The sequence below is a fragment of the Ursus americanus genome, chromosome 33 (genome assembly GCF_024610735.1).
Source record: "Ursus americanus isolate L20-20 chromosome 33, mUrsAme1.1.p, whole genome shotgun sequence".
In the NCBI taxonomy this organism is placed as follows: domain Eukaryota; kingdom Metazoa; phylum Chordata; class Mammalia; order Carnivora; family Ursidae; genus Ursus; species Ursus americanus.
The window spans coordinates 21,917,385-21,944,358 of record NC_142159.1 but is presented as its reverse complement, the minus strand read 5'-3'; the positions used below and the strand labels follow the sequence as shown (position 1 = coordinate 21,944,358).

General features: G+C 50.6%; 1 protein-coding gene across 4 annotated transcripts in view; it reads left to right on the top strand.

Moving 5' to 3' along the window:
* The first annotated feature begins 2,732 nt into the window (after positions 1–2,732).
* The window catches only part of TNFRSF8 (TNF receptor superfamily member 8), a 51,492-nt gene continuing 27,250 nt past the window's right edge, over positions 2,733–26,974 (top strand). For 2 of the 4 annotated variants that reach the window (XM_045777946.2, XM_045777945.2), the window contains exons 1-7: positions 2,733–2,908; positions 9,748–9,864; positions 17,146–17,298; positions 20,940–21,033; positions 21,382–21,551; positions 24,128–24,244; positions 26,624–26,773. In XM_045777946.2, the coding sequence (XP_045633902.2) occupies positions 2,887–2,908; positions 9,748–9,864; positions 17,146–17,298; positions 20,940–21,033; positions 21,382–21,551; positions 24,128–24,244; positions 26,624–26,773 (823 nt within the window). In that variant the 5' untranslated portion in view covers positions 2,733–2,886. The remainder of the gene's footprint in view (positions 2,909–9,747; positions 9,865–17,145; positions 17,299–20,939; positions 21,034–21,381; positions 21,552–24,127; positions 24,245–26,623; positions 26,774–26,974) is intronic. The other 2 variants (XM_045777948.2, XM_045777949.2) reach the window with 2 other exon arrangements.

The window sequence follows — 26,974 nt, the reverse complement described above, 5'->3', positions numbered from 1 at the left end:
TTGACCATGAAAGAAAAGATGAATAAATTGTCCCTCATTAAAACTAAGGCCTTCTGTTCATCCAAAGGCTCCCTGGGCACCTGGGTGGCTCAGTCGGTTAAGCACCTGCCTTGTGTTAGGGTCATGATCCCAGGGTCCCTGAATTGAGCCCGTATTGGGCTCCCTGCTCAGTGGGGTGTCTGCTTCTCCCTCTCCCTCTGCCCCTCCCCCTTGCTCGTGCTCCCTCTCTCATTTGCTCTCTCTCTCTCTTTCTCAAATAAATAAATAATCTTTAAAAAAATTAATTAATTAACAAAAAATTTCCCTTAAGAGGGGCGCCTGGGGTGGCTCAGTTGCTCGAGCGTCTGACTCTTGGTTTTGGCTCAGGTCATGATCTCAGGGTCTCGGGATCAAGCCTGATGTCAGCCTCCATGGTCTGTGTGGAGTCTGCCTTGGATTCTCTCCTTCTTCCTCTCCCTCTGCCCCTCCCCCCACTAGCATGCTCTTTCTCTCGCTCTCTCTCTAAAATAAAATAAAATAAAATCTTAAAAAAAAAAAGGGCCCCCTTAAGAAAGTAGAAAGGCCAGCCATAGAAGGGGAGAAGATATTTGCAGCACATTTATTCACCAAAGGGTTTGTATCCAGAATATATAAAGAGTTCCCACACATCAATAAGAAAAGTCAGACAATCCAATTTTTAAAAAAATAGGCAAAAGACTTGAAGGAGCATCTTATACAAGACAATATCCAAGTGGCTAACACACATGTGAAAGAGACCCAACATCATTACTCCCCAGAGAAATGCAAACTAAAGGATACAATGAAATAACACTGCACACACAGCAGCATGGCTAAAATTTTTAAAACCGACACTCCCAAATGTTGGCAGGGATGGGGAGCAACTGCAACGCTTACACCCTACAGCGAAGGGTCAGTACAGCTTAGAAAACTATGGAGAGTCTATCAAGGCCGAGCATATACATACTTTATGACCCATCCTTCTATCCCTGGGCGGAGTCCAACAGAAACGTGTCTATTTGTGCACCAAAATATATGTATAGGGCTGTTCCCAGTGGCATTACTCATAATGATCAGAAGTGGAAACAACCCTAAGGCCCATCAAGAGTAGAATAGATAGACCAGTTGTCCATATTCACGCAATGCAACACTACACAGCAACGAACTTGAATGAATGGTTGCCATATGCCACAGTGTGGGTGAGTCTCACAATATAATGTTAAGCGAAAGAAGCCAGTTGCACGAGAGCAGTGATGGTTTTACCTAAGTAAAGCTCAAAAGCCGACAAGACAAATCTATGGTGGAGAAGTCGGGTTAGCAGCTGCCTTTGCGTGTAGTGCGTGGGAAGGGGCGCGAGGGAGGGTGCTGGGTGCCGGCAATGTCCTGTGTCTTGATCTGGGTGCTGGCTGCAAGACATGGTCACGCTGGAAAAATTCAGTGGGTGGGCAATGTCTGTAGAGCGTATTAGACCGCAAAAAACAAATTTACTAGAAATTGGTATTGCTGGGTCCATGCCAGGGGCCAGGTAGGAGGCAACTGAATTAATCAGTCCGGGGGAGAGGGGACCAGGTGGAGCAGGCGGGGGGGACATTGGTCAAAGGCCGAGAGAGTTTGCCGGGGGGTTGGATGTGAGCATGAGAGGAGAGAGGGCAGAGCCCAGGTTTTGGGCTGAGTGACGGAAGGCTGGAGAGCCATCACCTCCCCAGGGGGAGCGGGTCTGAGGCAGGTGTGAAATCAGGTGTTTCTGTCCTGATTCTCTTCTAAAACTTGAGGCTCAGTCTCAGGCCTGGTGCTGATAGTGAGTAGAGATCGGGCCTCCTGGGACCCGAGGGGCAGGAGGGATGCGTGTCTGGGATCAGCCTGGTCTCACCAATTTATCCTGCCCTTCAGGATGGAGTTCGGAGGGACACCTGCAAGGAAGGCCCCAACCACTCCTACGACGAGACTGCTGGGAGGTGCTGTTACCGCTGCCCCGTGGGTGAGTGGGGGTGCTGGGGAGGGACTGGAGGGGATTTTTGTCCTCAAGTTATAAAACTCCAGGGTGATTGGTGAGTGGGCAAGACGGAAGCCCACATTGTCATCATCACGTTGGCTATAGATTTCTGAAGGTTTTGTTTTTAGTTACTGGCTGGCCCCTTATGAACACTAACTGTACTCACACTGGTCTGAGACCTTCAGATGCATTGCATGAACTTATCAGTATCCTTTATTAATCCCATTTTGCAGATGAGGTTGGCGGGGTGCTGTAAGGTTAGGTATCTGGCCCAAGGTCACAGAGCTGGGAAATGGTGGAGCTGGCCAGGGCTGGAGCCCAGGGTTCTGTGACTCCGTAGCCTGGGCTCTCGACACCCCTTGACTGTCCCTCATTTCTGAGTCTGGAAGCCCTTTGTGGTCCTCATCTTTTCCAGCCCAGAACATGCATTTATCTCTGGGCCACCTGAACCATTGATCTCTCTGGAACCAGGCTCCCTGCTCAGAGTCCCTTCCTGGAAGACTCACGCAGCCCCAGCACCATGATTGGCTCCGAGTAGATTATCAGCCTGCCCACCCTCACTTGGCCGGTGCTTCTCAGGCCCGAAAAGGCGAGCAGCCAGAACGGGGTGGTGAGGCACTGGCATCCTCCTGGTTGTTATCAGAATTCCCAAGGCACATCCAGTGGCCGGCGCCGGGTGGGGCACGAGATAGAGCTGAACCCCGGTCTCTGAGCTCCGGCGCAGAGGCGGGAGCGGGGGAGACGCTAGTTCCCGCATTGGAGGGCATGAGGACTGCCTCGTGCTTGGAGGACAGGAGGCCACTGGAAGTGGGGGGTGACCTTCAGGATAGGTAGGAGGCCCACCTACCCATCCTCTCAGCCTGCCAGCATTGCTGTCTGGAGGGTGACGTCAGACCATGGCACGCAAAGTCACCAAGGGTAAGTGGCCGGAGCTGGGCGGGAACCCCGGTCTGTCGCTAGACCTGCAGCCTTTCTGATCCATCGCAAGGGCAGACCGAGCCTAAGATCAGCGCTCCCCCCAAGGACCCAGAAAAACATTTTGGGAAAGAATTTGATATTTTCTATTTCTAAAAATGGTTCAAAGTTGTCATGGTAGGGGAAAAAGTAGAACTTTATTGGATTTTCTAACCTTTATTTTATGGTTTCGTGTAGGTTTTGAAGTACCTGTCAGGTAGGGGCCTGTGCTTTCTTTAGTGCCTGGGACTCCTGTGCCTGACTGGCCAGCCCCCACCCACTCCCCCTATGCCTGCCCATCCCCCACCTAACCCTTCCCCCACTCTCTTACGTGCTCACTCCCTCCCCTCCTATCTCCTTCACCCCCTCCCCATTCCTTCTGCCACGCATTCCCCATCCCATCCCCCCACCTAGCTCAGGCTGCTGGGGTGGGGCTGTCATAACACAACACCACAGTCGGGGGGAGTGGGCGTGGTGTGCGGGGGTGGGGGACACCTCCACGACAGACATTTGTTTCCAGACCATTCTGGAGGCTAGAAAGTCCAAGATCAAGTTTCCAGCAGGGTTTGGTTTCTGGTGAGAAGCCTCCTCTTCTTGGCTTGCAGAGAGCCCCCTTGTCATGGCGGAAGGAGAGAGAGGGGTGGGGGAGAAGGAGAGAGAGAGAGAGAAAGAAAAAAGATACATTTTTCTTTTTCCTCTTATGAAGCCACCAGTCCTGTTGGATCAGGGCTCCACCCATAAGACCTCATTTATCCTTAATCACCTCTAAAGACCCTATCTCCAAGTAAAGCCACACTGGGGGTGAGGGTTTCAGCATATGGATTTGAGGGGGATGCAATCAGGCCGCAGCTCCATCCCTGCCCCCACCCGCCCCCTTCATCCTCCCACTCCTCCCATCCCCCTTTGGCTTGCTCTGGCACCCATTGGTCCAACAACTCTTCATGGCTCCATCTTATCGTGAGGTCACTGGCTACCTTTCCCAGCCTTTACCCCTTGGCCTTTCTTCTGTGCTTTCAAGTATCTGGGCCTTTGACATGCCTGCCTGCCCTCACTGCTGCTGGCACCTCCCGCAGTCCTGGCACCCCTTCCTCCAGGAAGCCTTCCCTCACCAGCCCAGGGCTGTGTGGCGGCTTGCACACTTCTTCTCCCCTGGACAACCGCAGTCAGGGCTCAGGGATGGGGGGTGCCCACAGGGCTCTGTGACTTTCCACAGGACCCATGATTCCAGCTGCAGGAAGAAAGACAGACACTTGCTTCCCACGCCCTGCAGCTCCCTTCACCCCCGCCTGGCACAGTCCCCACAGGGTGAAGTGGGTGGAGACAGAGTGATGGCTGCGCCCCCCGCTCCCTCCACTTAGACGCTGTGACTTGGGAAGAGAGGTTTGCCGTCCCCCACGTTCGCTCTCCGTGGCCCCGTGACTGGGGGTGGCTGAGGACCTCTTGCCCGTGTGGTGGGCGGGGCATTTTGCTGGAGTTTTATTGACCCTGTGCTTCCGGCAAGCAAGAGGAAAAAAGAAAAACCCACAAAAACCCCTTCCTCAGTCTCTGGGGGAAATTTCTGACATTTTGCCCGCCCTCTGCAATCAGCGCTCAGCTCAGCTGTGTGGCAGTGTTGGCTGGGGGTGGGTTGCTGGAGGAAGGAAACTGGGAGACCTTTGAGACTGAGAAGTTTAGATGTCACTGAATCTCTCTTCTTACCCAGCCTGTAGTGCCCTTCGTAGCATCCTTGACAACTGCTCCCCGGCCCTCTGTTTACATACCGTCAGTGATGGGGAGCTCACTCACAGCTTCACACCAAGGACAACAGTTATGGCCCATGGAGCGTGCTCTACGCCAGCCCAATGCCGGCCCTTCACCTGCATTAGCTCACTGAACCCTAGTAGGAACCCCAGAGAGGAAACTTGGACACGGCAAGGTTCAGAGATTTTCCCATGGTCACGCGCTAATAAGTAGCTGGTGGGGGCCACACTGGAGCCCCCACTGGCTATCTCAGAAAGTCTGAGTCTGGCTAACTCAGAAACCTGAGCTCTTCCCCCTTACCTGGTGCTGACGCCCAAGGCAGAGCACGTCAGCGAAGAGCCCATGTGGGGGCTACAAGCCCCTTACTTCCTGGATCACCCCCCTCCCCGACTTTAGTGCCCAGACCCGCTCCCCAGAGTGAGAGGAGGGGAGCCTGCAGAGGTGTGAGGCTGCCTCGCTGTGTGTGTGGGGGGGACAATGTGAAGCCAGGCCCCATGTTGGCAGAGAGCATGGCTTGCTTGGGGCCTGGTGAGTGTATCCCATCTTGTCCCAGGAACTGAGGGATACTCCAAGGGCTGTGAGCAGGAAGGAGGAGGAGGAGGAGGCGTCCTTGGCCCTCTAGCCCTTGGCCAAGCTTGGGGGGCCACAGTTCCCTACCCAGTCTGTTCTCCCTCCGTCACCAAGAGGGACACATGGCAAACATCTTTCAGCCCCAATTCCAGAGCCCAAGAAGAACGCATCTGATGGTGCAGATAAGCCCAGATGTCCATCTCTGCTCTGGTTCCCCCCCCAACCCTCCCAGACCACTGCAGGGGGTAGGGGCAGGGTAGGGGGTCGTTCTCCAAGAAGGGCAGCCCGTGGGCTGGGAAGCCCTTCCAAAATGCGTCTGCTGCCTCAGGCTGTTAGAGTTTGGGGTAGTGCTGCTGGCGGCCATGGGAACACACTCTTAGGGAACCTGACCTGACTGGAAGGGTCTTCCTTGAGGAGACGACATCTAAAGGAGTCCTGGGGATGCGCAGGGGTTGGCCAGGCCAAGGTGGGGAGGGGGTGTGCTCTGGGCAGAGGCAAAGAATGTGCAAAGGCCCGGGGGGGGGGGGGAGCAGGGTGGGTCGCTGGAGAATTGGGAGGGTTCCTTTTGACAGAAGCCCGAGCCTAGGGTGTGCAGGGGGAGCAGGGGAGGGCAGGCCGGAGGGGCTGGCGGCCCGACTAAGTCCGGAGCAGTTCTCAGTGTGGGAGTTTCTTTGGCCAAAGCAGCTGCGGCCGGGTTGCAGGACCCTGAGTCAGAGGTGAGGGGCGGCGTGGGAATGTTCGCACAACCTTTGAGAATATCTGGAGTCAGCAAAGCGCCCTGAGACCGAGGGTGTATGGCTGGAGACAGATCAGGGGCAGAGGGACCCCTTCTAATACCATCTCTGCAGCCCTGGAGCCTTTCTCAACCATTTTTGTTTCTGATTTTGAAAGTGATTCAGGGCAGAAGATCTGTGTGGAAAATGGGAGAAGAAAACAGGAATGAATCAACGCTCATAATTCTTTGGCTCTGGCTGCTTCCAGCCCCCGGGGCCTTTCTGTTCCTGGCATGAGCCACGCTTGTTCTGCCCTCGGGGCCTTTGCACGGGCAGTTCCCTCTGTCTGAAGTGCTCTTCCCACAGCCCTCTGTACAGCTGCCCTCCTCAGTTCTCGCAGACTCGGGAGAGGCCTCCCTGGTCGCCCTCTCTGGAGCTCTCCTGCCTCTCCCTCTGCCTTCTCTCTTGGCTCCTGCTTTATTTTCTTCAAAGTTTGTGGGCACACTGGAAACCGACTTGCTAATTTCCTTCTGTACCTGCTTGCCTCTCTTCCCCCAGGCTCGAGGACAATCTCCACGGGAGCGGGGACCTCACCTTCTCTAATCTCGAAGTCAGAGCCTGGCACAAAGGTGGTGGTCAGTAAATGAGTTGAATGAATATATAATCCTACCACCAAATTAGTCACTTGAGTCCTTGACTAGATTTCCTGCAGCAGGGGGGTTTCTAGACTTCACCCCAAACAGCCCCTGGTGCTGAGAGGTGATTTTAAAGGGATCCAGAGTGGGGAACTGGATGGGGTCAGAAGATCAGGAAAATTCCACCAGGGGATGGCATTTCAGTGTGACCTGGTTGGATACAGAGGGTTCCCGGTGGGTAGAAATGGAGATGGATGGACACCTCGGCCTGGGCAAAGAACATTTGTATTCATTCCCTAGGGCTGCCATCAATAAAGTGCCACAAACCGAGCAGTGGACACAACAGAAATGGGTTATCTCACAGTTCTGGAGCCTAGAAGTCTAAGATCAATGTGCTGGCATGGCCACGTGCCCTCTGAAGGCTCTGGGGAAGATTCTTGCCTGTTTCCCAGCTTCTCATAGCTCCTCGGCTGGTGGCAGCATGAGTCCGGTCTTTATCTGGCTGTGTTCCCGTATGCACGTCCTGTGCCTTGTATCCAAATTTTCCCCTTTTTATAAGGACGCAGGTCATTGTGGATTAGGGTCCAGCCCAATGACTGCATTTTAATTTAATGACCTCTGTAAGGACCCTGTCTTCAAATAAGATCACATTCTGAGATACTGGGGTTAGGATTTCAGCGTGTCTTTTTTGGGGGACATAATTCAGCCCATCACGACATTCCAGGACATAGGAGGGGTGCCAGAGAAAAGATCAAGGTACCCAGTGGTGGCTGCTGCATGGAGCCCATGAAGTGAGCCATGTACAGAAATGCCAGAGCAGGGCTCGGAGCCAGAGGGAGGCCTGGAATTGCGAGGCTGGGTCCATATTGATGAGGTGGTCAGAGCACGAATTGATCAGATACCGGTGTCAGGCCCTGTGAGAGGGGAATCACTGGTGTGCAGAAAGGAAAAGATTCAACCTTGAGGAGCTGACAGTCATGGGAGGAATTCAGATACTAAGACAATTCATCCCACAACTAAGTGTGATGACACTGGATTAAATAGATTACAGCAGAGTTTGGTATAGGAGGGTGAGGTACATGGATCTCTGACAGTTTAGAGCAGGGATCCAACCAAGTTGCTGACAAAGTGACACCTTGACAATGATGTGAAGGCTGAGCAAGAGTTTTCCAGGGGAAAGGGGAGAGGCGCGTTCCTGGCAAAGGGCCAGCTTGTGCAAATGCCCTGGGGGCAGAAGGGAGCATGGCCCCTTTGGGGGACATGGAGATTCTGGTGTGGCTTGAGATTAGACAGTAAGGGGACTGTCGGTGGGCAGAACCACCTTAACCACAGTAAGGACCTAGGGCTCTATCCTGGGAGCCATGAGATGCCTTTGAAAGTTTTAGGCAAGGGGTGATGGGGTCACATTTACCTCTCTGAAAGACCACTTGGGGAGGTACTGAAATTTTCTGAGTTAGAGGATGCCAGCCATCAAGCTAGTATTTCTGAGAGGTTCTTAACACGTTTTTCTAGAGCAGGCGATTACCTTGGGGTCTAGGGACTCCCAAGTGTCCCTGGGTAGATTTCAGGAGGGCCTAAACCTGAATGAGTTCACTCCTTTTCATCAGTCTCTAATTTAAAATGCCCTGTATGAATTCTTTCCGTCATGAATTAAGACAACAAAGCACGGTAATGATATTGTAGTGTCTGCAGCTTTTTCAACAACGGAAATCAGATATTCTCATGATATCTTGCAATGATATCACAGTTGCCACAGATATCACGAAATAATATTTATGCTCATCGGTACGTTGAAACTATGATATTTATTAGATTTTGTTTAATGAGTTTGCAAAGAATCACATATATTGCTATCACTTAAATTATTTTAATGCTTTGATAACCGTGCTCTCACATAGCTAGGTTCCTTGGTAATCCCATGTGTTTTATTCTAGGCACTTAGAAACATGATTCCCAGTGGTGTCCCACATTTCCCCAGAATGACTAGGTGATACAAGAAATGTTGGGGGCCCATGGTTTAGCCTAACTTACTTATGTCCAAACAAAGTTAGGGTAGAGGAATAACTGGCTCAATAACAGAAGACGGTGGTGTCTAAATTCGGTTTGGATGTCCTCAGGAGTCCACTTCTCTCTGTCCTGGACTCTACTTGCGTCTGAATCACCTCCTTCTCTGGCAGGCCGTGGCCACGCTGCACCTGCCACGATCCGGCAGCTCTGGACTTAAACTGCCCTTTGCACCAGGAATCCAACAATAAAGAGAGGCGGTCTTAACCGGTAGCTTTTGTGAAACTCTCAGAGATGGGGCTCATTGGCTGGCATGGGTCATGTGTCTCTGAACCAATCATAGTGGTGAAGAAGATGTACTCTGATTGGCTTATTGGGGTCACGTGCCAATCCGGAAGACTGAGGTATTCTGATTGGCCTATCTCCGTCATGTGCCCATCCTGAAGGATGAGGTATTCTGATTGGCTTATCTGGGTCACGTGCCCATCTCGGACTCAAGCTGCGGGTGGTAAGCATGCCGGCTGGTGTGGTCGCTGCGCGCAGAGTTGGGCGGGCAAGCGAAGGTGTTCTACTCTTTTGCCCCACGGAGTCGGTATGAGCCGCCATGCTTCTCCCATCCTTGTAGAGTGCGAGTCAGGGACTGCAGGCTGGTCTGCGTGTGTCCAGTCAGGCTGGCTCTGGCTCTTCGGGGTCTAGGACTTACGGCTCCCCAGTTCCTGCGGTGAAACAGGACTCCCGCCCGGAATGACAGCAGCCGGTGCTCCTCCAGCGCTTGCTGTGTGCTAAGCACACCTGTTTATTTTCACAATGCCTTCACCTCACTGTACAACCCGAACAGGGGGATCCTGTTAACTTCGTGGTGCCCATGACTCACTGGATCTTGCCCAAGCCAGCAGTCGGAACCCCCAGGCCCAGGTCTTCCACGCAACCTGTGCGGCTTCTCCCGCCTGCCCGCTGACCTTAGGCAAGGCCTGCCCTCTCCCCGGCAATGCCTCGGTGTAGAGCCCGAGAGCTGGACTGCCGTGTTTGGGGGGTTTTGGGGTGGAGCTGCGAAGGGCTTTAGGGATGAGAGGTAAGGTCTGGGGTGGTGAGGTCTTCGCCAAGGCGGCCTGGCCTGGAGCTTCTCTGTTTTCTTCCCCAGGGCTGACCTCGCAGCAGCCGTGTGCACAGGGGCCATCGGACTGTGGGAAGCAGTGCGAGCCTGACTACTACCTGGACAGGGACGGCCGCTGCAAGGCCTGTGTGACCTGTGTTGGAGGTAAGGACCTTGTTCTTCCCTCTAGGGGCAGCTTCCGGGGCGGGGGGGGGGGGGCTCTGGGGGGTAGGCAGAGAAGGTGGAGAGCCTCAGGATTTGGTGCCTGGACTCCGAGTTGGCCCCCTGGTGCCTTAGTGTACCCCTCTGGATTTGTGAATTGGTATCAGCCATGATATTTGGCATCCGTTTTTAGAGACTTTGTTAACATGTTTCTTCAAGGGAGGGACTCACATTTATTGAGTTTAATCTTCACAAAACCCCTAGGCGAGTATTTTTTTCCCTTTTTAAAAAAGTAATCTCTATGCCCAACTTGGGGCTCAAACCCATGACCCTGAGATGAAGAGTCACATGCTCTGCAGACAGAGAGCCAGCCAGGCCGGGGGGCGGGGGTGCAGATTCTTTTTTTTATCCCTGCTTTACAGTGATTAAACCCAGGCTTAGGGAGGTTAAGGGCCTTTCCAAAGTTACAAAAGCCTGGTAAGTTGAGCTGTCTGTCTGACACCAAGAGCTGTGTGCTTTACCTAAGACCGCAAGTGCTTCCAGGAGGCTTCCCATAGCACTTTCATTGTTAATCTCTTATTATGGTTAGTGAGTGTGGTTTGTGTGCTCTCTGGTGTTCGTTTTGTTTTGTGTGGGTTTTTGTGGGGTGGGGTTGGGAAATTTGTTGAGATTTCTTGTGCCCTAATAAATGTTCATATTTTTAAAGCATGTTTAGTGTGTTTGGAAAAAAAAACATGTGCTCTTGTTTATTGGGTACAAAATTCTCCATATACCTATTAGATCAACCTTGTTAATTGTGTTATTTAATAATATGCGTTCTTTTAAAATAATTTTTTAAGTTTATTTAAGGAATCTCCACACCCAACGTGGGGCTCAAACTCACGACCCCAAGATCAAGAGTCACATGCTTTATTGACTGAGCCAGCTAAGTCCCCCAAAATAATATGCACTTTTTTTTTGCAGTCTTATTTATTTTTGTCACCTTCTCAAAGGTTGACGTCTGGGATAGATGTGTAAAATCCATCTCCCCTGTGCTTGTTTTTCATCAGATTTTCATTGTGTTCTATTTATTTTTGCGCTCTATATGTCAAAGCTATGTTATTAGGTACAATGTTCACGAATACTGTGTTTTCTTGGTGGGTTGGACCTTTCATCAGCATGAAATATACCTCTTTTCTCCTTACAATGTATTTGCCTTAATTCCATTTTTGTTTGATATTAACATTGCCATTCTTCTTTGTCTAAGTTAGCATTTCTCTGGTATATCTTTAAGTTTTTAAAAATATTAAAATGTTTTAAATGCTTTAAAATGTTTAAAAAAGGTTTTAAAACGACTGCATTGTATTAAATGAAAGTTATATGCATTCATTATGAAACATTCAAGCAATACAGAATTGTGAGGAAGAAAGCCAGCTCTGCCCCTTCTCCCTCGTTGGAGGTCTGTCTGACACTTCTCTGTATCTCTATATAGAGGGAAGAAGAATGGGAAGGTTCACAGCCAGACACACACACACACACACACACACACACACACACACACACACACACACGAGAGGGAGGGAGGGGCAGAGGGAGAGGGAGAAGCGGACTCCCTGCTGAGCAGGGAGCCCAGGGTGGGTCTTGATCCTAGGACCTGAGATCATGACCTGCACTGAAGGCAGCCGCGCAACTGACTAAGCCACCCAGGTGCCCCGAGAAAAGGGATTTTTAAGAGGATGAGATCATACTGTTTATGATGTTCAAGTGATTACATTTAATTTTATTCAAATGTATCAGAGGAAGAAGAAACTAAAGTGAAAATAAAACAATCACAAGAGTGCAGTTTCTAAAAATAAAATCCTCTAAAATTAAGAAGAGGTTATGAAAATCAAGAAGCAGTTGGAAATCATTAAAGGAAAAACTATCTCTTGTGGTAAAATCATGTTCTGCTTGTTTCAGTTTTTAGATGGGGTAGAGTAGATTGGCTTCCTGTAATGAAAAATGAAGTAATTAGCTTGCTGCCTCCTTGTCCTCTTCCTGACTTTTATTACTTACTTACATTTTTTTTTTACTTTGTTATTGCCTATGGTGTTTATATTCTTTTCCATAATCCTGAGTCCCTTGGCCTGTTAGCTTTACTTTGCTATTTAAACTTACTCATTGTGCACTACGAGTACATTGACCATGGCTTCTCTGTTTCTGAATTTTTCATTTTGATTTATTGCTTGGTTGGTTAGATTTCACTGACCTATGGATTTTTCAGGAAGGACTCATCTTTGCGCATCCCTCAAGGGATTCTTTCGTGTTTGAGACTGTTTCTTGCCTTTATACTCGAATGACAACTTGGACAGGTATATGATTATTCCTAGGACCTGTTTTCTCTAGAACTTTGTAGGCATTGGTGCATTGTCTTCTTGTGGTGAATATTGCTGTGGAGGGGTCTGCTATCTGCCTTCTTTTTTCCCCTTTGTAGGTGACTGCAAGAATAATTCTTTCATTATCCTTAAGGATCAAAAACTTACCAGAATATGCCTTGATATTAATTGTTTGGGAAGAATTCTTCCTGGTACCTGGAATGTCTTGTCTCTCTCTCTCTTTTTTTTAAGTTTTTATTTATTTAAGTAATCTCCATACCCAACATGGGGCTTGAACCCACGACCCCAAAATCAAGGGTCTCATGTTCCACCGACTGAGGCAGCCAGGTGGAACATAGACATAGAATGTCTTTTCTATCAGCAGATTTAGTTCTTCTTTATTTCAGGGAAATTGACCTGGATTTTTATTTCTGCTAAAAATATATCTCAGTGTTAATTTTATGGATGCCTCTTATCCTTAAGTTTGATTGTGTTTACCTTTCCTCCCTGTCTTCTTCTTTTCTTAAAAGATTTATTTTTTTGAGAGAGAGAGACAGAGACAGAGAGCAAGCATGAGTAGGGGAGAGGGGCAGAGGGAGAAGAAACAGGCTCCCCGCTGAGCAGGGAGCCCGATGATGATGATGATGATGATGATGGTGATGGTGATGATGGTGATGGTGATGATGGTGATGATGGTGATGGTGATGATGGTGATGGTGATGATGGTGATGATGGTGATGATGGTGATGATGGTGATGGTGATGATGGTGATGATGGTGATGCAGGGCTCCATCCCAGGACCCCAAGGTCATGACCTGAGCTGAAGGCAGACATTTAACTGACTGAGCCACCCAGCGCTCCTCTCCCTGTCTTCTTTAATTGCATTAGTATCTTCGTCTTTTTACCTTGCATTCACTGATATTTTCTCAATGCTTTCTTCATGTCATGAGCTCGGTCTTCTTTCTGATCTCTTCTGCTGCTTGCCTCCCAGGTGTCACCAGGGCTCCCAGGACACTGGTAACGTATTTATTGGATTTCTTGGTGGTGCTTTGCATGTCAGTTTGTTTTCTTTAGCTCCCAAGTCTTCCTTTTTATCCCATCCTTTTTAAATGATCCTCTTTTCTTTGAGGTTTTCCTTTTCTGAATTTGTATTCTTTTTTTTTTTTTAAAGAGATTTAATTTATTTGTCAGAGAGAGAGAGAGCACACAGGCAGGGGGAGCGGCAGACAGAGGGAGAAGCAGGAGCAAGGAGCCCGATGTGGGACTTGATCTTAGGACCCTGGGATCATGACCTGAGCTGAAGGCAGACATGCCTAACCAACTGAGCCACCCAAGCGTCCTGCTGAGTTTATATTCTTATTAACTTCTTTTATAGTATGAAGCACTCTTGGGATTGCTTTTGTTTCAGACTGGGTTCTTTATCTTTCTAAAATGTATTCTATCTCTTTTAGATCTTTTTCTTTTTCTGTCTTCCCTTCTCCCTCCCTTCCTTCTTTACTGCTATGTAAAGGGTCGTCTTCTCTTTTTTCGCTTAAGCTTAGCAGGGGCTGCAGCTGTTTCTGTCTTCTTTCTGCCCTGCTACAGTGTGGCTTCTCCTTTACACCCACCCCACCTCACTGGGCTCTGGTTTGTCTTTTCTGCTCAAAGCTTCAGCTGGGGGCAGAGTGTTACTTTTCAAAAATACTGTAGTAAAATGTACATAACATAAAATTGATCATTGTAACCATTTTTAAAAAAGATTTTATTTATTCATGAGAGAGAGAGGCAGAGGGAGAAGCAGGCTCCCCGTGGAGCAGGGAGTCCAACATGGGACTCAATCCCAGGATCCCGGGATCGTGACCTAAGCCAAAGGCAGACGCTTAACCGACTGAGCCACCCAAGCACCCGATCACTGTAACCATTTTAAGCATACTGTTACATGGTATCAGGTGCATTCCCATTTTTTGGCAACACTGTCACCATTTTCCAGCTCCGGAACTTGTTCGTTTGCCCCAGCTATGACTCTGTCCCCATTGAACGCTAGCTCCCTAGCACGGTGCCCCCAGCCTTTGGCAATTACCATTCTACTCTCTGTGAATTTGACTACTCTAGGAAGTTCATACAAGTAGAGTCCTAAAATATTTATCTTTCGCGACTGCCTTATTTCCCTGAGCATCATGTCTTCAAGACATGGTAGCAGGTGTCAGGCTAGTACACCATTGGATGGCTCGACCACATTTTGTTTATCCGCTCATGTTGATGAAGACTTGTGACGCTTCTACCTTTCAGCTGTTGTGAGTAGTGCTGTTGTATACACGGATCGACAACTATCTGTTCAGGTCCCTGCTTTCAGTTCTTTTGGGGTATGCACTCAGCAGTGGAATCGTTGGATCATGTGGTCATCCTGTTTAATTTTTTGAGGAATCCTGAGTGTTACTTTTGAAACTGATTTTAGGAGCCGGAGGGCCTGGGTGGGAGGCAGAGTGCAGCCAGGGCTGGGCGCCATCATCCTTGCTGGGGCAGGGGTCTGCCTTCCCTTCCGCCAGAGGCATTACCAGAGCTCCTGCTGCCTGAAAAGAGGAGTGGGACCTCTGCTCATTTCCACTGGGCCTGCCGTCCTGAAAGTTAGCAAGTCCGGCAGCCTTTTCCACCTTTGCCCAGGCCTGTGATACTACGTTTGGGCTGCTACTCTGAGGGTTTTTATCTTGAATTTTCCAGGGATGTCAACTGTTTGCTCTCAGTCGGACTCTCTCTTTGATTTTCTAGAATTCTCAGGATTTTCCTCTCCTCAGGATGGCTCCTGGGGTGCAGGCGAGAGTTAGGGGCTACTCTGGGGCCACTACAGCAAGCAAGAGAGAGAGACGAGACAGCCTCCTGGGATGGTTTTAGGGGCCAGGCCTGGGAGAAGCGCCCATCCTTTTTGTCCAGATCTCATTGGCTAGAATCCTGTCACATGACCCAAACCCAACTGCAAGGGAGGCTGGGAAATGTAGTCTTTCTGTGAGCCCACATGAAACAAATTGGTGCATACAGCATTGTGCTCCAGAGGATTCCTTTTTATGGTTTCAATTTCCTTTCTTTCCTTCCTTGAGCTCCACTGGATTCCGTTTTATAGCTGCAAATTGCTGAGAATAGTAATTGTACTGATTCTAACGGCTTGTTCTGTGTTTTGTTTTGTTTTCTTTTTTTTTTTTTTTTTTTAAGATTTTATTTATTTATTCGACAGAGATAGAGACAGCCAGCGAGAGAGGGAACACAAGCAGGGGGAGTGGGAGAGGAAGAAGCAGGCTCATGGCGGAGGAGCCTGATGTGGGGCTCGATCCCAGAACTCCGGGATCACGCCCTGAGCCGAAGGCAGACGCTTAACCGCTGTGCCACCCAGGCGCCCCTGTGTTTTGTTTTCTTTTATCTGCTTTTTCAAGAGTTAGTTCTGTTTTGATTGTGGAGATCTTTTCTCTTGGTGCTGGTTTTCTCTCGTGCTTGGTGACCCTTCTGCACATTGTATCTGATCACTGGGGTCGGGGAGTGTGTTCTTTAGTGGCTGATCTTCTGGGTCTGCAGGGTCCCTTCCTCCCACGAAGGACCAGCCCCGGGGCACTGTCACGCTCACCTCACCCAAGAATCTCCTGGGGGAGATGCTTGGCTTCTGGATCAGTGGCCTAAGTGGGTGAGAAGTGTTGGGAGACTGACCCAGCTGGGGGCTCCCACTTCCCCGGGACCTGCCCCTGCCCTGCACCCGCTGGGAAACTGGAGTACCCCACCCCAGAGCCTCTCCCAGAATAACCCTCTTGGGTATATTTTGGGCTGCAGGCTTTGGTCCCCTTCTTCCATGCAATCCTACCTGCCTTCCATGTTTCAGGAAGCCTTCACCATTTCTTTGACCAAGGATGCCCTGTGTTGCTTTCCACAGATGTTTGCATTTGCCGATTACTTACACCAGGGATTTTTTTTTTCTCTCTTTTTTTTTTCTCTTGAGATGAAATTTGCCATTTTATTTATTTTTAAAAATTAAATTAAATTATTTGTTCTTGCAAGTAAGCTCTTCGCCCAACGTGGGTCTTGAACTCACGACCCTGAGATCAAGAGTGGCGAGCTCTACCGACACAGCCAGCTGGCCCCCCTAAAATTCACCATTTTAAAGTGTGCAATACAGTGGTTTTATTGTACTCACGATGTGCACCCACCACCACTATCTGACCTCAGAGAATTTCCACCTCCCCCAAAAGAAGCCCCTATCCTTCTGATTCTCCTCCAGTTCCACTCCCTTACAGTTGTACTCTACATTCTGTCTCTGGATTTGCCTCCTTGGACATGTCACAGCCATTAATATATGGCCTTTAATGACTGGCTTCTTTTACTTTGCAGTGAAAGGTTCATCCGTGTTGTAACACAGGTCATTCCTTTTCATGGCTGAGTAGTATTCCATTGTATGGATATACCCCATCTTGTGTATCCATTCATCATTTGATGGACACTTGGGTTGTTTCTACTTTTTGGCTGTTACGAGCAATACAGACATGAGTATTAGGTTTAGGACCCTCCTCCCAAACCCCTGGCAACCACTGATCTTTCTAGTGTGTCTCTATAGTTTTGTCTTTTCCAGAATGTCACAGAGTTGGAATCACACAGCACGTAGCCCTTTCAGACTGGCTTCTTTCATGTAGCAATGTGCATTTAAGGGTTCCTCCAGGTCTTTTTTTTGGCCCATTTAAAATGGGGGAATTAGTTTCTTTTTAATACAATTGTAATGGGGATCTGGGCGGGGAAGTGGAGGCTGCCTCATTGGCCCCGCCTGGCTTCTTGCCTCCATTGCAGGAACACTCTGGAAAGAAGGGCTGAGCATGCCAGCTCCCTGCCCGATGGGAGGCCACAGCGGCATCTTCTATCAGGGGCCAAACTGGCTCTGAGGGTTCTCTAGGTCCCTTCCCCCATCCTCCCTCTGTCCACCGTGACCCTTGTTTATGTCCCTTAGACGAACTTGTGGAGAAGGTGCCGTGCGCAGGGAACTCCTCCCGCGTCTGTGAGTGTCGGCCTGGTATGTTCTGTGTCACCTCAGCCATCAACTCCTGTGCCCGCTGTGAGCCCCACTCCACCTGCGCACCAGGGATGGTCGTCCAGTTCCGGGGTAAGTATCCCCAGCCTCAGCCCAGCAGCGAGATCTGGGCCTAGCTGCACCTCTCCCCCGCCACTGCCCCAGATCTCCAGATGACCTCCGACCTCCCACTTCCTGCTTCCTGTTGGACAGACCTCTCTCTCCTTTCGAGATCCTGTAGGCACACCTACTGCAGAGCCCCCTTCCCTGTACTTTGTGTCCCGAGCTCAGAAAGACCCTGGTGGCCGGAGGCACAGGCCTGCCTGGACGAGGTTTTGGGTTGGTTTGAGGCTCGGGGCAGAAGTTCTCTGATGCCTCGTAAACAAGAAGCAAACCTCAGGTTTCTGTCCTGGGAGTTCCCCAGAGGATTAGGGCCGGTTTCCCCAACTCACTATTGAGGCATTGGGAGTTAGAGTTGCTGAGAACTTGGGTTTCTTTTTCAACTTGCTGTGTGAGCTCAGGCAAATTCCTTACCCTCTCTGGGCTTCTAATTTTCTGACAATACAAGGAGGCTCATGGCCAGAAAGGAAGTAAGGGGCACAGATGCTGTGTGGGTGGTATTGAGGGCACCTTTCGGAAGGGAGGCATGGGGAATGGTTGGGCTTTGGACCATGGCCCCATGGCGGTGCCATAGCCACACAGGCTAGGGAGGAGGCGAGATGGAATCAGAGGGAGCCACGCCCACTGGGGAGAAAAGTGCCAACACCGAGCCATGACACTACCACTTCTAACCTGGTCCTTTTCCAAAGCCCCATCCTTACTACCTTCTCCCCCACCGTCCTTCCTTCCTTCCTTCTCTCACACCCCACGGACAGCACATCTCCCAGTCCCATAGCATTTGTCCCCCTAATTCTCTTTCCCATTCCCCACCCCCATTTCCTCCTGTCATTCCTTGCCCATGGCAGACAGGCGGGGCCACCCTTGCAAAACCAAATCTGATTCTCTCTGTCTCTCTCCCTGTCTCTCTCTCTCTCTCTCTCTCTCACACACACACACACCCTGCTAAAAAAACACTTTAGTATCTTCTCATTACTCTAATGATAATGACATGATTCTTTGGCAGAAGAGAACAGATTTTTGGAGGAACTTCTTTTTTTAAAGCTGCGCCATTTGGCATTTCTGGGCTGCTGGCTTATTTGGCTCCACGTCTGGGATAGATGAGCAAAGAGAAAACCCAGGGGACTCACCACTGCACCATTCCTTGTGTTCCAAGGCCTTCTCCTCTCCGCTGTTCAGAGTTGTCTTCGTTTAGTCACACGCCCACAGCCGTTTAGCTGTTCTTAGTGGGAGGACTGGGGAAAAGGGCATCCGCTCCATCTTCCTGCCGGCAGGTTCCAGGGCGTGATCCTGCACACGGCCCTGTGCCATGTTGTCGTCCTTCCTCCAGCCTCAGACACTGCGCCAGCCTCCCTCCTTTCTTGGCTTCGCATGGTCTGCTCTCTTTCGGTTCTATGGACGTTCGGTGCTTCTCCCTCTTACCAGGCCTTTGTGTATGCGGTTCGCTCTGTCTATGACACCCTTCCGTCCTGTTCCCTCAGTCAGCTCTCTGTCCAGACATCACTTCCTCAAGAGGCCTCCTATGGCTTGTCACAGGTCATGTCTGCATTGCGATCTCTTATCACACAGCATCCTTCGCAAACATGGATATGAACATTTGTGTCTGTCTTGGTTTGATCAGTGCTGGCCTCCCTCCCCGGGCCGTGGCTTCGTGAGGGCCAAGACCATGCCTGTTATGCTTCTCGTCATCTAGGGCCACAAGCGGGGCCAGGGGGTGGGGTGGAAAATGTCTGGGCTGGGCATCAGACACCAGGGGTACTGTTAGCTTTGCATCTGTGGGGCGTGTTCTCACCCCATCCTAGGCTTCAGTCTCCCGTCGGTGAAATGTGAAGTTGTCACTAGAAGGCCTTGGGGGGACTTTCCAGCTCAGAAACTTGGATCTCTGGGAAAAGTAGCTGGAGTTCTCGTTTCAGCCAGTGAGGCCCTGTCGGTGGTGTTCCTGCGACTGCCACATGGTGGCGCCAGAGGCCGCTCTCTGCTGCCCCTGGACCCGTGCTGCCCCTAGCGGTCCCACTGGCCACATGGGGCCACAGAGCATTTAAAATGTGGCCCGTTGTGTTGAGATGGGCTGTCGGTGTAGAATATTCACTGGATTTCAAACACTTAGCAGACAAAAATGTAAAACAGCTCATTAGTTATTATTTGTTTTAATTTTATTTATTTATTTGACAGAGAGAGAGACATCCAGCGAGAGAGGGAACACAGCAGGGGGAGTGGGAGAGGAAGAAGCAGGCTCCCAATGGAGCAGGGAACCCAATGCGGAGCTCGATCCCAGGACCCTGGGATCACACCCTGAGCGGAAGGCAGACTGGCGCCACTCAGGCGCCCCCTCATTAATTATTTTTTATATTGACTATCTACTGACCTATTTTAGATCTGTTGGGTTAAATAAATTAACTTCCCGTTTCTTTTTACTTTTTAAAATGTGGTTACTAGGCAATTTCAGATGACATACTTGATTCCCATCATATTTCTATGGGACAGCCCTGCTGGCCAACTCCTGGACTCCCCCATGGGTGCTCCCAGAGGGCAACTCTCCAGCCGTAGAATGGAAAGTAGTTTCTGCTTTAGAGTTGCCCGTAGTTAAGCTGCATGGAAACGGCTGGCATAGGCGTTCTTTCCCGAAGGGCTCAAAACTCCATCAAGCAGATGGAATTTGCCGTCTTTTACAGCTGAGGAAATTGAGGTCCAGAGATGGGTAAATTGCTCCAGACCACAGAGCAGGGACCGTCTGAGCCAGGCCTCATCACCCCACCACACTCAGAAGCACACATCCGCATTGCTCGTGCCGCCTCCCCTGAAACCTTCAGATCATAATCCCACGTGTGGGACACTTTCTAAGCAAAGGACAGGAATCCAGATGGGGAAGAGGACATGCTATTGATTCGGCATTTACTATATATCACACAGTGTGATGGGCACAACGAGGACGCGATAGAGGTGTCAGGCGAACTCAGATCTGCCTGATGGAAAGTGCTGTGTGTTTTCCTCTTTACTCTGCTTGCACCCAGTATTCTCCAGGGATCTTTGGGTTGCTGGTAACAAAATGTCAAAATTTTTTGGTTCATGTAACTGCAGAGTCTGGGGCTAGCTCTGGATAGTGTCAGGCATGGCTGGATCCAGGAGCTCTGTCTTTTCCTCTATCTCATCTCTACTCCACTATGTGTAGGTATCTGTAAGACGCCTACCAGCAGCTCCCGGCTTCTTCCCACCCAACCCCAGTGGAAAGACAGCTCCTCCTTCCTACATTTCAAAACCCAAAACCAAGACCTTGATATTGTACCTCACGGGCATGCCTTGGGTCATGTGCCTGTCACTGAACCAGCCATCAGGGTCAGAGGAATCAGATGGAATGATTGGTCCAGCCTGGTCTGTGTTTGCTCCTGGAAGGGAGGGATGTGAGTCCGTCTCAGCCCTTGGACACAGATACTGAGATTGGAGAGTATTCCCCAGGGAAAATCGGGCCACTTTACCCCAACAGGGATTGGACACTGGGCGGGCACAGACATCAGTTCATTCCGAACTCTGGGTTGTGGTGGTAAAAGATCTGTGCCTAGAGTCTTTAAGCTCCTCAGTGACGTCTGTCACTCCTGCATTGCGGTCCCTCCCCCCTGCAGGCACAGCAGAGAGGGACACCGTCTGTGAGGCACCTTCCCCAGTGACCAGCCCTGACTGCAGCACCAACCCCGAAGCCTGCCAGGCTCCCACCAGGTGACTCCCTCTCTCCCATCCAGCTGAACTTGGCGTGGGGCTGTCCCGGCCCACGGATGCCCGGAGCCCAGCTGGCTGTGGTGTGGGTGGGGTTCAGCCCAGGGTGTCAGGACTCCAGGGTGCCTCTCTGTCAAGGCCACAAGCCACTTGAGGCCCCACCATGTGCTCAGTCTTCCCTGAGCACGTGAGAGAAAGGCCTAGAAGACACAGTCCTTGATCCCAGGAGCTGACTGCAGGGCTGCCAGAGGCTGTGGGCAGAGGGTCTCTGCAGAAATGGTTGCCCTTGAGCACAGACCTCCCTTTGCCCTCTGAGGACAATGGCACTGCCATTTCTGGTTTCCTTCTCAGCAGCACCACCCGCCGGGCCGGGCCGCTTGGTTCTTCCTCAGCAAGCTCCAGGGCCAGGACCAGGACCATGCTTCTTGGAGGGGGCGCTTCCCTCACTCTGGAAGATGATTCCACAATGACGAGGGCCCCCAGCTCTCCCTCCTCGGTGCGGAAGCCCAGTCCAGATCCAGGTGAGCTCTCCAGAGAAGCTGTGGGTTGTTCCCCAGGGCAACAGCCTCTCGTTGGCGGGGGACCCGTGTGTGGCGGTCCAGGCAGGGGGGCCCTGGGCTGTGGTCATTCCCAGTCCGGGGAGAAGAGGGTCTCCAGGTCTCTTGGGGCTGAAGGCATCGAGGGCCAGAGTGGGTCATGGAAGAAGTCATTCGTTCGACTGCTTGTGTGTCTCCTAAGTGCGACATGGAGGGGCTTGTGAGGGAGCAGGTGTCGATCTGATGCCCTCCTGGTTCCCATGGCGACGGAGGGGCCACTCTGTTTGCTCCTGCTTATGACTGACTAGCTTTCCATGGTGGCTCATGTTTATCCAGTCTTTGGATATTTGGGTTGTTTCCTCTTTCTGGCTGTAATAAACCATGAAAAACAAGTCTTTGCGTGAATGTATGTTTTCATTTCTCTGGGGTTTGTCCGTGTTTTAGTTGACTTCTTAATAGGATGACTTATAATTCTGGGTTTGGGCCCTTCATCCTATAGTGTTTTGCGGAAGCTCTCCTCCCACCCGGTGGCTTGCCTTCTCCTCCTCTTTATGGTGTCTTTGCTAAAGAGATGTTGTTTTTTAATTTTTTAAAAAAGATTGATTATTTATTAGAAAGAGAGAGAGAGAGAGAGAGCATGCACGTGCATGCGTGCGCATGTGTGAGCAAGGGGAGGGGGAGAGGGAGAGAATCCTCAGGCAGACTCCCCGGGGAGCGGGGAGCGCAGAGCGCAGAGCCCGACGTGGGGCTCGGTCCCAGGACCCTGAGATCATGACCTGAGCTGAAATCAGTAGTCCGACGCTCAGCTGACTGAGCCACCCAGGCGCCCCTAAAGAGATGTTCTAAATTTTAATGTAGTCATGGGCACCTGGGTGGCTCAGTGGGGTGAGGCATCTGCCTTCAGCTCAGGTCGTGATCCTGGGGTCCTGGGATCAAGTCCCGTGTTGGGCTCCCTGCTCAGCGGTGAGCCCGCTTCTCCCTCTGCCTCTGCCCCTTCCCGCTGCTCGTGCTCTCTTTCTCTCAAATAAATAAATAAAATCTTAAAAATAAGTTTTAAAGTAGTCACATGGATTCATCTTCCCCTTTATGACCGGTGCTTTTTAGGTTCTGTTTTATATCTTTTCCTCCACCCAAGTCTCGAAGACATCTGTATTTATTTTCTAGAATCGTTACCATTTTCCCTGTCATGTGTAGATCCGCTGTCTGCCTTGGCTTTTGTGTACGGCGTGAGCAGTGGTCATGTTGAAAGGTCCACGTGGGTGTCCAGTTGAACCAACACCTTTTCCCGAACAAATTGTCCTTGCCCACTGTCATGCAGGCCGCCTTTGTGTCCAAAGGTCCGTGTGTGCCCGGGCGTGATCCTGGACTTGACGTTCTGTTCCGTTGGTCTTTTCGCCTAGTCTGCGTGGATGCCATACTGTCTCGATCCTTGTAGTTTTTCGTTAAGTTACGACGGATGGTGGAGCAACTTCTCCACCTTTGTTCTTCAGCCCTGGGCCGTCTCCTGGTCACGTGCATTTCTGCATGCACTTTAGAATCCACGTTTCAGATGCCGCAAAATGTCATATTGGGGTTTTGGTTGGGATTGCGTTGAATCTAGCTCGGTTTAGCGAGAGTCCGTATCTTTACAGCGAATCTGTATCTGTCCGGTACATGGCAAAGCCCTCCATTTATTTAGATCGTTTTTATTTTTATTAATTTTCCTCAGGTCTGCTTACACTTCTCCCAGTAACGTTTTATTATTTTCTGTGTAGAAAGATTTATAGCTTTGTGCTTGATCTCTAGGTCTTTGATGTTTCGGACAATGATGGGAGTGGCATTTTTTTTCAGTATTTTGTGTTCTAATTCTCCATCGCTGGTATTGTTTTGAACCATGTGACTAGCCAATATTCGGCAGCCTAACCTATCAAAACAGCAGTTTCATATGGATCGACCCAAACGTTTTGAACCATGTGACTAGCCAATATTCGGCAGCCTAACCTATCAAAACAGCAGTTTCATATGGATCGACCCAAACACTCAGTTGATTTTGATGTCATAACATTATATCCAAGTACCTAGCTGAATTCACTTGTTAGTCCAAATAATGTATCTGCTGATTCTTTTGGGTTATCTGTCCTCTTTAATGACGCCATCTCTCCATGACAGCTCGATGTCTTCATCTCCAGGCCTTACTGCTTTTCTCTTTTCCTTGCCTTCCCACATTGCCTGGGTCCCCAGTGCCACACCGAGTGGAAGCTGTGGCCAGTAGGCATCCTCACCTCACGTTGATCTCAGAGGGAGGGTGGCCTCCGAGTTCTGAGGAGGATGCTGACACAGCAGTGAGGCTGGGGAGAGGGCGTAGTGGCAGTGCTGGATTGCAGAGGGAAGGGACTGGAAGCAGGGGGGCAGTTGGGGGGCAGTGAGTGCTCTTCTCCTGTGTGGCTTTAGACACATTCCTTCCCTCTCTGGGCCTCAGGACTCCCTCCGAAAGATTGATCTGACACATGTGGAGTTTGGGAGCGGAGGTGGGGTCTCTGCTAAGGCGACCTGGCCTGCAGCTTCTCTGCTTCCTTCCCTAGGGCCGACCTCGCAGCAGCCGTGCGCACAGGGGTCATCGGACTGTGGGAAGCAGTGTGACCCCGACTACTACCTGGACAGGGACGGCCGCTGCAAGGCCTGTGTGACCTGTTCTGGAGGTAAGGGCCTCGTTGTCCCCTCTAGGGGCTCCTTCCTGGGAACAGGGGGTCTTGGCCGAGAATCTGGGGTTGGGGAACCCCGAGTTCGTTCTGGACTGCTCAGCCCTCAGGAGCCTAGCTCGCCTCACTGGCATCTCTGAGCAGTTGCCTTTACTGAGTTCCACTCTCAGTTGCGGGTTGGTGGTGGTGAGTCCTTCTCAGAGAGCTCCCATTTGCTCACTCTTGCAAGGAAACATTCGTTATTGCCTACCTGTTCCAAACTCGTCTCGTTATTTTTGGTAGCTATCTTCTGGTGTGTGGATTATGATTCTCTCCATTGTACAGAGGAGAACGCTGAGGCCTTCAAAGGCCACAAGCCCTCGAAAGTGGCAGGGCCAGAGTTTAAGCTTGGAGGTTCTGGGCTCTGGTCAGTCAGTCACTGCACTGTCCTTAGAGCATGATCAGGACGGGCACTTACTGGGTAACTGCTGTGTACACGGCCAGCTCTGCACAGCCTCATAGCACCACCGGCTGCCCCCCCGACGTCCATGAGGGCCACGCAGGGCAGGGGAAGCTGCCCAGACGCCCGACTACCATGGCTGGTCTCGGCCCTGGCCCCTCACAGAGGCCACGTAGTAGGGGTGTGTGATCATGTCTCCTCGTCCAAGGTTTCTTTCACACCCTGGCTGAAGTCAAGAGAGGCCAAAGCAGAAAGAACACTGTTTGTTGTCACTGGGGCCCCGTACCAGTTACTAAGGCCACATAGCAAGTTTTCTCAAAACCACTCATTGTACTCAGGAATTCCGTGGCTCAGAATTCAGACAGGGCGCTGCGGGGATGGCTGGCCTTTGCTCCACGATGTCTGGGGTTTGAACTGGAAAACGTGAAGGCTGGAGGCGGGAATCATCTGAAAGCATTTTCATTCATGGGTCTGGGGTTGGTGCCGACTGATGGTGGGGCCTCGGTTGCCCTCTGTGTTGGCCTCTGTGTGGCCAACTTGGGGGTTTCCTCGGGGCCTGGTGGCTGGATTCCAAGGATGGGGTAGGGGTGAGCACAAGCCATATCCCTCTGTTGACCTCTCCTCGGAAGTCACGTGGCGTAACTTCCGCCAGTTTCTACTTCTTGAGGCAGTCACAAATCCCACTAGAGTCAATGGAAGGAGAAAAAGCTTCTCAACGGATAAGTGGCAGAGGTCTAGAAGAGCAGATGGGGCCCAGAAATACTGCTCTGGCTGTGTTTGGAAAAAATATAATCTGTCATAGCCACCATGTCGGTTGGAGAAACGAGGTGGCTCTGGGTCTGAGAATTCCTTCGGCTCTAAGGATGAAAGCCCTGTGAAGCAGTGGGGTGGAGAACAGGGGCCAAGAGCACAGACCCTGGAGCCCAAGAGCCTGGGTTCGAACCTTGGCTCTACCAGTTTGCAGCTTATAAACACAAGCAAGTTTCTTAACGTCTCTGTGCCTCAGTTTCCTCATCTGCAATGGGCACAGTAATAGTACTCTCTCGGAGTGCTGTTGCAGGAATTAAATAGGTCAAACTAGGTTAATCTGGGCAGAATGCTAAGAATAGGACCCCCCACGCACACTCAGTGGTATTACTGCTCTCTTGCTTGTACTCAATGATATATTTTTTAAAGATTTTTTTATTTGAGCGAGAGGGAGAGGGAAAGAGCACAGAGGGAGAGGGAGAAGCAGATTCCCTGCTGAGCAGAGAGCCCGATGCGGGGCTCGATCCCAGGACTCTGAGATCCTGACCTGAGCTGAAGGCAGACACTTAACTCACTGAGCCACCCAGGCGCCCCATCATTGAAAATTTCAAACGTGTTCAGAAATAGAGTCAGGAATGGTTATGGACATCACCCAATTTTAAAGAATGATCAAGTGGCCAGTGTGGGTTCATCTATACCCATGCCCGCTCACCCTCTTCTCTAGATTATTTTCTTTCAGCGGCTTTATTGCCACAGGATTGACGTGCAGTGCCACGCACATGTCCAAGTGTGCCGCTTGGTACATTTCGACATGTATGCAGCTGTGAAACCATCACCGCAATCAAGGAAAATGATTTCCCCAGAAAGTTTCCTCGTGTTCCTTATCTTCCCTCCCACCATTGCTCACCCCGCTTCCATTCCCAGGCAATCATTCTGCTTTCTGTCACTGTGGAAGAGTTTGCATTTTCTAGCATTTTCTGTAAACATAATCATATAGTACATACTCTTTTTTTTCTCTCTGCCTTCTTTCACTCAGCCTATTTTGAGCGTGCCCCAAAATCTGCTCAACAGACTAGTCACGTGAGTGTTTGCTTCCAGGCAAATGCTTCTCTGCTCTCCTGGGGGTTCTGTGGACCCCCTGCCCTTGCCGTCCCAGATCCTTCCTCATGACCCTTCTCTGTGTCCCTTTGAAGACCTGGTGGAGAAGACGCCGTGCACGTGGAACTCCTCTCGAGTCTGCGAATGTCGAGCTGGTATGTTCTGTGCCACGTCAGCCACCAACTCCTGTGCACGCTGTAACCCCCACTCCGCCTGCCCACCAGGGATGGTCACCAAAGCCCAGGGTAAGCTGTCTGCGCCCTCAGCCAAGGGGCTGAAGTCTGTGCCCCTGCAGCTGAACTTCTCTCCACCCCAACTGGGCAAATGACCTTCAACCCTAGCTGTTAACTAGGTCAGGTTTGGGCTTTGGTTTTGTTTTAATAGTTAGATCTGGTAAGCGGAATATAATCTAGATCTGGGGGCGCCTGGATAGATCAGTTGGGAAG